The following is a 9,011-nucleotide window of genomic DNA, read 5'->3' on the forward strand; positions in this document are numbered from 1 at the left end:
ACATTTTTCAATACTAATATCATTGTACGTTTTCTAAATATATTATTTTGTTCGTCTAATCTCATGAAATATTTGAATTAATAATTACTTTTAATGATACTAATATAGTATATAAAAATCGATAGATAAAATAAGCTTATCAAGATAAATATTTTATAATAAGTTAGAGATCCTCGTAGAAATTGTTTAGATATTTTTAATAATTTTAGTCATTTTTTATTAAGGATGATGACGTATTATACATGTCAACGTCATATTAGCTCCACATCGATTACACATCATTGTCAAATGTCACATCAAAAATGAATAAAATTGAAAAAATAAAAATAGTGTATGCAGATTGAAAATTTGACGACTTGAAAAAATAAAATCGCAAAAAGTCAAATATACAAAACCAAAAATACAATTAAATCTCATTGCACATCGCCACAATTAAGTTATGTCTAACAATTTGATTGAGTAATTTGAAACTTATCCAAATCAAATCATCCAATTCATCAATTTATTAAGATAATTTATATGATATATCAGTATATATATAGATATAATAACCATATCAAATTCATGCATTCATTGAATATTTTATTGCAATATATATGGCTAAAACACGTTTCCCGTGTATTCTTACTTATCCATTATTAATTCCTCGTACTATATTAGGAATTGATTAACAATTTTATTTTAATATCTATATCATAAAATAGTAAAAAATAAATTCCGAGTCAATCATTATGTTACCAAAAGAGACAACTGTATTTTATGGCATCCCATGATTTTCGATGTTAACTTGGGAAAAAATATAAAGACTAATAAAATCCAGACCATATTATATAATATTTCATATATATTAACTGTTTCAAAAATAAATGGATGGTGTAGCTTAATATTTTACCTACACGTAAAATGCCATGCATCCATTTCTTACCAGGAATGCAAATCGTTCCTTGTATTTCGATAATTCGATAAGAATTTCAGAACCCTTATATATAAGAACCAAAATCACTTTCCGCTCCGTTCACAACAAAGCTGCATGTAAATGTAATATATATATNTTGACAGAGAGATATAACAATGGACGTTGCAAGTGTACATTCCTCAACAGCACCGGCGCCGGTGAGCAAGTTCATTCTTGTGGCGTCGATTGCCGCGGGGGTGCAGTTTGGATGGGCTCTGCAACTCTCCCTTTTGACCCCTTACGTGCAGTTGCTAGGCATACCCCACATCTGGTCCGCTTTTATTTGGCTGTGTGGACCAGTTTCCGGATTGTTAGTTCAGCCCATAGTTGGATATTACAGTGATAGATGCACCTCCAGATTTGGCCGACGCCGCCCCTTCATCGCCTCCGGAGCAGCACTTGTTGCGGTTGCCATTGTTCTTATTGGATTCGCCGCTGATCTAGGCTATATGGCCGGAGATTCTCTGACGAAACCTTCTAAGCCAAGGGCTGTTGCTATTTTTGTCGTCGGTTTTTGGATTCTTGATGTTGCAAATAACATGTTGCAGGTATATATATTCAATTTTTTTTTCTCTCTCTTTTGGTTTATCACAGAAAAGATATTGACATCAAGTTTTTGTTCTGTTTCAGGGTCCTTGCAGGGCATTCTTGGCCGATTTATCATGCGGAAATACAAGAAAAATGGCGGCAGCAAATGCATTGTTCTCGTTCTTCATGGCCGTAGGGAATGTACTCGGCTATGCCGCCGGATCATACCCGCAACTCCACAAAGTCTTCCCCTTCACCAGAACCACCGCCTGTGAAGTTTACTGCGCAAATCTCAAGAGCTGTTTCTTCATCTCCATATTCCTTTTGTTGACTCTGACCGTAACGGCACTGACCTTCGTATCCGAGACCACCATTTCAGCGAAACCAGAAGATTCCAAGAAGGGAAGCATCCAAGTTTTCGCGGAGCTATTCGGCGCACTGAAGAACTTGCCAAAATCCATGTGGATTCTAATGCTCGCTACAGCCCTGAACTGGATCGCGTGGTTCCCATTCTTGTTGTTCGACACAGATTGGATGGGGAAGGAAGTGTACGGAGGAAGCGTTGGAGAGGGGAGATTGTACGATCTTGGTGTCAGCGCCGGCGCATTGGGCCTGATGTTGAATTCTGTGGTCTTGGGATTCGCTTCTTTGGGGGTGCAATTCTTTGCTCGTGGGTTTGGAAAAATCAAGAAATTGTGGGGTGCCGTCAGCTTTTTGTTGGCTGTTTGCTTGGCATTGACAGTTTTGGTCAGTAAGTTGGCCGAAGCCAATCGCCAACACGCCGCCGACGGTTCCCTTCTTCCGCCGACGGCTGGAGTCAAGGCCGGAGCTTTGGCCCTCTTTGCTGTTCTCGGAATCCCTCTATCAGTACGTTATACCATCACTCTTGTTTCTTAATTAACTTTTACAAGAAATAAAGATGGATAAATATTTAAAATTTATTCAATTTTCTAGGTAACTTTCAGCATCCCATTTGCTTTGGCATCCATATTTTCCAGTAGCTCTGGCTCCGGACAAGGTATAAATTCATATGCTAATAAATAAAATATATTTATCCATCTTGTCATATATTGATACTATGTATATCTATAATATGCGCAGGGCTCTCTTTGGGAGTCCTAAATCTAGCTATAGTGGTCCCACAGGTAAACTTTTTTAATCTATTAAATTACATCACACTATATTGAAATACATCGATTGATCGGAAATTATGCATGGAAACTCAGTATAAAAGTTTCTCTTGTTTTTCTTTTGGGTAACAGATGTTTGTATCGGTGACGAGTGGGCCGTGGGACGCTTTGTTCGGAGGAGGTAATCTGCCAGCGTTCGTGGGCGGTGCAATCATGGCGGCTGTGGGTGGAGTTGTAGTTCTAGCTATGCTTCCATCTCCGGATTCTAATGATCAATCCGACAACTGAGTTTGATTGAAATGTTCATGATCTGATTACAGGCACAAGGGCAGCCTTAATTATGTGCTTTTCTCCTTTCTTTTGCTGTTTGTCAGACCAATTCTTTTTTACAATATTTATAACTAGTTGTAACGTTAAGATAAAGTTTATTTCTGTTCAAATATCAATATTGGCTCATTTATGTTCTTAATGTAATTAAATTAGACAAATTATAACATTGGATTTTTTTTAGGAGGAACCCGAGCCAATACCCTTTGATACACTAGGTAAACCCCGGATAAAATTAATTAACAAAGTAACTTATAAACTCAGGATAATTACTTTTTCGAATATACAACTTTTTTGAAATTACACATCTTTTGAGTTGATAACCAAATATTAATGTTATCAAGAGTCACGTAGCAGAAAAAACAATCTACCTAAAACATTGGCCGCGATAAAATTTAGCCCATGCTTAGGTAAAACCCAAAAGTAAATGTGTCAATTCGGATGGGTTGAGTCGAGTTGATCTATAGTACTATTCAAAAATTGCTCAACCCGAACCCGAAAACTCTCAACCTGAGCCCGATCAATCCGATTTTGAATTTTTTTTAAAGAAAATTAAATAAAATTAAAAAAAATATATTTTAATTTAAATACATGATAACAAAATCTCCCTCATATATATGATTTAAATTTGAAAGTCTAATGGTAGAAAAATAAAATATATTTACTAAATCAAATAAACAATTGTTTAAAAAATAAAAAATGTTCAAAATAAATATTAAATTATGAAAATTATGATAAAAATATACAATAAATATTTTTTCAGACATACAATATATAAAAATATAGGCAATATTTATTAATTATATATTTTTAAAAAAAATTTAAAATTTTCGGGTCAAATCCAACCCAACGCGATCATTTTTTCGAGTCAGCTATCGGTCCAACCCGATCTAACCCAAACCCGAAAACCCTAAACCTAAACTTGATTTTTTTCAGATTGAACCTTGTCAAATTGGTAGATCGTGTCTGATTTTGACACTCCTACCCAAAACCTCTCACGGAAAATGGAGGTATTTTAAAATAATAATAATTAATTTTACAAATGCAAAAAAATTAATTTTACAAATACAAAAAAATAGGATGAGTTTCTAAAGTAAGGTGAAAGTCCATCCATGATCCATCTCGCTCTCTTATTTTTAGATAATTTATTTTAAAACAACAGTTTTAAATTTTTTAAAATTTGCTAGCGTAAGAATTATGTTCAAATTTAATAATGGCTACACAAAAACTTTCATGGACGAGTTTCCTGTACTTAATTTATTAAAAACATTATTTTATGTTAAAATATTGTTACTTTTCACGTTCATAAAAAACTTTCATTATGAAAAATATTATTTTATGTTAAAGTATTATTACTTTTCACATTCATAAAAAACTTTCATGGACGAGTCTCCATCTCGACTTAATTTATGAAAAACATTATTTTATGTTAAAGTATTATTACTTTTCAGTTTAATATGAATGATGTTAATCCGTCTATAATGATTATTATTTTGTATGCTCATATAAATTTCAAATAATAACCATTATATATATATCAGTTTGCATGAACTCGAGAAACTAACACACATAATGATCGCCAAACTTAAATTCAAAGGTGCAAGTGCGATTAAATTAACGTGTACGTATTCCCTTAAAAAAAACTCATGACTACTAGTCACTTTCACATAATGAAGACGCAATCCGTCTCAGTTAACATAATATAAATTAAACTCAGTAGAACGCATGGACAAAAAAGATAGAAACACAGTAAGAACTCAATCCTCTTTGTTACTAGCTGCTCTCGCACGATGTCTGAGCTCAGCTCGTTTCCATCTAACAATCAATTGGCACGTCGAAAACAATGTGTTCACCTGCAACGATAGTTAAGACAAAATATCAGGCGAAACGACAATAGGAGTAAAAAGAATACGAACTAGATTTAACTGATCGGTTACCAAGATCAGGACCGCAATCACCAACAGTGGCCCAGACCAAAGTACTGACAGAAAAAGTCCATGCGGATCAAAATAGTTTTGCCCTGCAAAACTTCTCCAATTTCCAGCTAAGAAACTATTAAGCCTCTCAGCAAGATAAACTCCTCCAACTGCAACAATGTAACTGCACTAATAAATTGCTCCCAAACGTACAAATATTAATTTGAAGTCCAAATACACATGCAACACTGTATTTATTGAGCATCGCCTTCAGCCTGCACTCATATATCATTGTTCTGTTTTGACACGCAAGTTAGGGCGTGGGGAATGACACATATGCAACACTATATTTATTAAACATCTTCAGACTACAGCCCATGTTTCATTTTTTCTTTGACACACATGTTAGGGCGTGGGGATTGGCCACAATCCTCAGAAAGCATTGTACCTCTATAGTTTCTGCATCTGCTGCATAAGAGACTAATATCTCTACATGGTTCTACTAATTTTAATAAATGATGCCAGATCCTTTTAAGTCAACAAAGTAAGATTACTCCCTTTTAGGAATATTAAATCTTATGGTAAAAAATTACAAAGAGAAAAGGATTCAATATACAAGATTATGAATTTAGCCAGCTTACGTGCAAGAAGAAACAAACACATCTGAAAGTTGACGTTCTTCCTAGATGCAAAAGTTACTAGCAGTAAGAACACATGGATGGAAATAAGACATATCAACCAAGGTTCCTGGAAACAAGAAACGATAGTCAGATATCCGACACAGGCAGTATGTGCATGTAAGGGTAAAATATACTAACAATTCAATTAGTTTTCATGACAATTAGAAATACTGGGGAAGAATAATGCGTTAGTATCAAAAGACTAAGGTTTTCAAATCTATGTTTCAAATCCATTTACTTGTCGGATGGACAAAATGTAATTGAATTTCAAATCCACTCCAAATCAAGTTAAGTAAATTCAATATAATTATCCGTCCTCAAATACTTCCCCAAATCAAATATCTAATCCAAATCAAATCCATCTATCCAAACACAACGTCACAACCTAACAGTAATCATGGACATTTGATCAAATTAAAGAGCCTGCTTTAGAAAAGAGAAAAACTTGTAAGCCTTCGATGAGGCATCAATTGCATTGCCAGACTTTCACCAGTAAATTGTGGTCACCACATAATTATGAACCAGCTTTAGGATAAAACCCTAAAATAACCTAACAGAATGTTCACTGATACGAAGCATAAATCCAAATTGCAAAAGCTCAAATAACAGATCTCCACAACACCACATCACAAAGATCATTAATGCAAATCAATTTGTCTTCTCCACCATAAGCGCAGTTGGATAAAGTTATCTATGCAATACCTTCCAATTAATGGCATGAAAAAAACCCAAAAAATTTTCATACGCGGGCTTGAGTCCAGAGCGGAGCTCTGCAGTAAGCTTTTCCACCAGATCTGCCATTTGATCCATATGCGCGTTCAGGGCGGATTGTAGCTCCTCCATTGTTCTTCGCTTCTCGCAATCTTTTTCTTGATTTCAGATTCAATTAAACACCCCAGAAAATTATTTGTTCTACTATTTATTGGATTCGTTTCTTATCTAGCACGTTTGAGAACGTTCTTACAGTTTAAACGGTGACGTTTGATAGGGATACAAAAATTAGGGCTCAGATTTTTGGGGCAGTCAATTGTTCATTTTATTTTTTTTACAAGGGATTTATACTTTTAATTAATTAATAATCCATGTACAATAATTTACTCATTTATGTTAATTGAAATAGTCCAGAAAATTGTATTAAAAAAAATTTCCAGGCAAATTCAATAAAACTATATTATGGTCCATAGATTCTCGGTATGTTATAAAAATTGTTTTTGGAAGATATTGTCCGAATATCATATTTTTTTTGTGTGAAAAATATAAAAAATATATTATTTTAACGATTTCTGATTATTTAAGTTAGAGATCATATTTTATAAAATCTTATGATAATTAATTAGAATAATTGTTTTGTTTTAAAAGTAGGATATTTTGTAATTGAATGAATTATGAACAAAGTATGGTATAATCATTTGGTAGTACAAGATATATGCTGGTAAAAAAATAGTATAAGATATAAAGGATATGCATCTAAATTAGTTTCAAAATAAAAAATAAATTTTTTTTGAAAAAAAAAAGAAAGAAAGAAAAGCAAAAGAATATATATATATATATGTTTAAAGAATTTGTGTCATACACAGCACCAAGAGGAGGCAGTGATCAGAATCCTTTCCTGCCACCCCAAAGATATGATTCTGCCTTCATCTCTTTCAAAAACTCTGAAACCCCCATTTTCTCCATCATTATATGCTGGAGGACAACAATGGCTTCTCATTTTCAGCAGTAATTTTGCCTGCATTATGGAGACTGAACTTTGCTTAATCCCCGAGAAACCATGGCTCTCCATTCTCCATTTCCATGTCTCCATCTTCTCGAATCTTGGACAGTTATTCTCATTCTCTAATCTATGATCATGATTTAGCACGCTTTTGATCTCTTTTCCTAGATGGTTCTTCTCAATTCTTAACCTCTCAGCGCTGTCGATCGGGAGACAGTCGTCCAATGAATCGAAAATGGCTGCGAAATAATGCAGCGATTCGACGAATCTTGATAGGAAATTGTGTGTGTTTCTGGTTCCTTCTTGTTCCACAAGCACGACGATGGAGGGACGTATCGTGTTTAAGTATGTTAAGGTCTCCGTGATCTCGGAGAAGCTGTTTAATGAATTTAGATGAAATACTAAGTTGAATGCCAGTGTTTCGTTCTTCTTTTTCTTCGGTTTCACGAGCTTGATGGTGCTTGGTGATCTTACCAAGCCATGGAACTCGAAGACTAAATTCCTGAAGCTTTTGGCGAAACTCACTAATCTTGATTCTGTTTCTTGAAGTTCCTCCAAGCTTCTGCCAAATCCGGTTATCTTGATCCAAATTTGATTGTTGGAAGTTGCCTTTTCTGAGAGAGATTGTAGCAAAGAAGGCCATTGGAATCCATATGATACGTCGAAATCGATGACATGCAAGGCTCTATTGTTTGAATCTTCCTCTCTCTCAAAGGCTTCAAGAATGGCTTGATTTGCAGTAAAATGAGCAAATTGATAGAACGGTGACACCTTGTAGAGTTCTGTGAATGCCAAGAACTCTTCATCAGGAGTTGGGATCTTCATTATCATGTTGTAAAACGGCGATTTTCGTGTCAGTAGCCTTGCAACGAGGCCATCAGCAAAATAGGTGGCAACCCTTTGGATAGAATCTCCTGTCAAGCACACATTATGATACAATTGTGTGAGGTTCTCCATAGCTGAGGCAACTTTGTTTTCATTAATTAAGGTGGCGGATATGAGCAGCAAGTGGATCAAATGAAGTTCTTTTCCATCTTCATGGTGAGATAAGGGACCTTTGATGGCCTTGTGACCAATCTTCATCATTTGTTCCCTCAATTGAAGGAGTGAGAATATTTTACTTCCTTCACAGATTTCATCACTCGAATCCGAGGGAAAAGCGAGTTCCATTCTCTTCCTTTTCCTCTTCCTCTCGCAACCCGACTTATAATCCGTAACAGCAAGCCCAAGACTCAAAAACTCCTCATGATCCATACCCTCCATCTTTAACCCCAGCTGGAAAAATATGTGATGTGAAAAATGTTGGAAGTGGTTAAATGGCCGGATCTATATATAAATAAGGGATATATAGGTCTCCCTTTCAGGAAACAAAAGGAATAAGAACAAAAACTAGGAAGGAGGAATAAGGCATCATGAATTCCAAGAAAACATAGGGATAAATCTTGGAATTCTTCGGATTTTATGCGTAAAAGAAATCGACGAGGAACTCAGATAACAATAAGGAATCTTTTCTTATCGAAAGTCAGTAGTGTTGAGAGTCAAGAATCTATTAGTAATCTTTTTTGTTTGAATACTACGAATAAGGCTATTGGATTTTTGGGCAGTTCGGAGGGGTCAAGAAATGCCATATGATGTGTGGACAAAATACAGCAAGCAAAATCTAAGCATCTTTATGCAGAGATCACCGGGGCCGGATCGAAGATCATGAATTTTTTATTCTTTCAAATAAAAAAACATTTAAAAATACAGAAATTTAACTTT

General features: G+C 34.9%; 3 protein-coding genes across 3 annotated transcripts; 1 reads left to right on the plus strand and 2 right to left on the minus strand.

The window, feature by feature from the left end:
• The first annotated feature begins 1,058 nt into the window (after positions 1–1,058).
• LOC140969992 (sucrose transport protein-like) lies at positions 1,059–2,917 on the plus strand. The gene is made up of 5 exons (XM_073431528.1): positions 1,059–1,503; positions 1,586–2,350; positions 2,438–2,501; positions 2,585–2,628; positions 2,746–2,917. Exons 1-5 carry the CDS (start codon positions 1,072–1,074, stop codon positions 2,899–2,901), a joined length of 1,461 nt encoding a protein of 486 aa, XP_073287629.1. The 5' UTR covers positions 1,059–1,071; the 3' UTR covers positions 2,902–2,917.
• A 1,615-nt stretch (positions 2,918–4,532) lies between these two features.
• On the minus strand, positions 4,533–6,549 carry LOC140969988 (uncharacterized). Its single transcript, XM_073431526.1, has 4 exons — positions 6,239–6,549; positions 5,498–5,603; positions 4,878–5,026; positions 4,533–4,793 (listed from the first exon to the last, which is right to left on the minus strand). Exons 1-4 carry the CDS (start codon positions 6,377–6,379, stop codon positions 4,698–4,700), a joined length of 492 nt encoding a protein of 163 aa, XP_073287627.1. The 5' UTR covers positions 6,380–6,549; the 3' UTR covers positions 4,533–4,697.
• Positions 6,550–6,997: 448 nt separating this feature from the next.
• Positions 6,998–8,882, minus strand: LOC140969993 (GRAS family protein RAM1-like). Its single transcript, XM_073431529.1, has one exon. The coding sequence runs from the start codon at positions 8,511–8,513 to the stop codon at positions 7,104–7,106; it is 1,410 nt and encodes a 469-aa protein (XP_073287630.1). The 5' UTR covers positions 8,514–8,882; the 3' UTR covers positions 6,998–7,103.
• Between the last annotated feature and the right edge of the window lie 129 nt (positions 8,883–9,011).

This window comes from Primulina huaijiensis, unplaced genomic scaffold (assembly GCF_012295235.1).
Source record: "Primulina huaijiensis isolate GDHJ02 unplaced genomic scaffold, ASM1229523v2 scaffold43269, whole genome shotgun sequence".
NCBI classification, from domain to species: domain Eukaryota; kingdom Viridiplantae; phylum Streptophyta; class Magnoliopsida; order Lamiales; family Gesneriaceae; genus Primulina; species Primulina huaijiensis.

Excerpts from the sequence above, each read along its gene's own strand:
- LOC140969992 (XM_073431528.1), top strand. The coding sequence starts at position 1,072 with ATGGACGTTGCAAGTGTACATTCCTCAACAGCACCGGCGCCGGTGAGC. Across the intron at positions 2,351-2,437 it reads TTCTCGGAATCCCTCTATCA|GTAACTTTCAGCATCCCATT; the intron begins GTACGTTATACC and ends TCAATTTTCTAG. Across the intron at positions 2,629-2,745 it reads TAGCTATAGTGGTCCCACAG|ATGTTTGTATCGGTGACGAG; the intron begins GTAAACTTTTTT and ends TTTGGGTAACAG.
- LOC140969988 (XM_073431526.1), bottom strand. The coding sequence starts at position 6,379 with ATGGAGGAGCTACAATCCGCCCTGAACGCGCATATGGATCAAATGGCA. Across the intron at positions 5,027-5,497 it reads GTGTTTGTTTCTTCTTGCAC|TTGGAGGAGTTTATCTTGCT; the intron begins GTAAGCTGGCTA and ends ACATTGTTGCAG. Across the intron at positions 4,794-4,877 it reads TGATTGCGGTCCTGATCTTG|GTGAACACATTGTTTTCGAC; the intron begins GTAACCGATCAG and ends CTATCGTTGCAG.
- LOC140969993 (XM_073431529.1), bottom strand. The coding sequence starts at position 8,513 with ATGGAGGGTATGGATCATGAGGAGTTTTTGAGTCTTGGGCTTGCTGTT.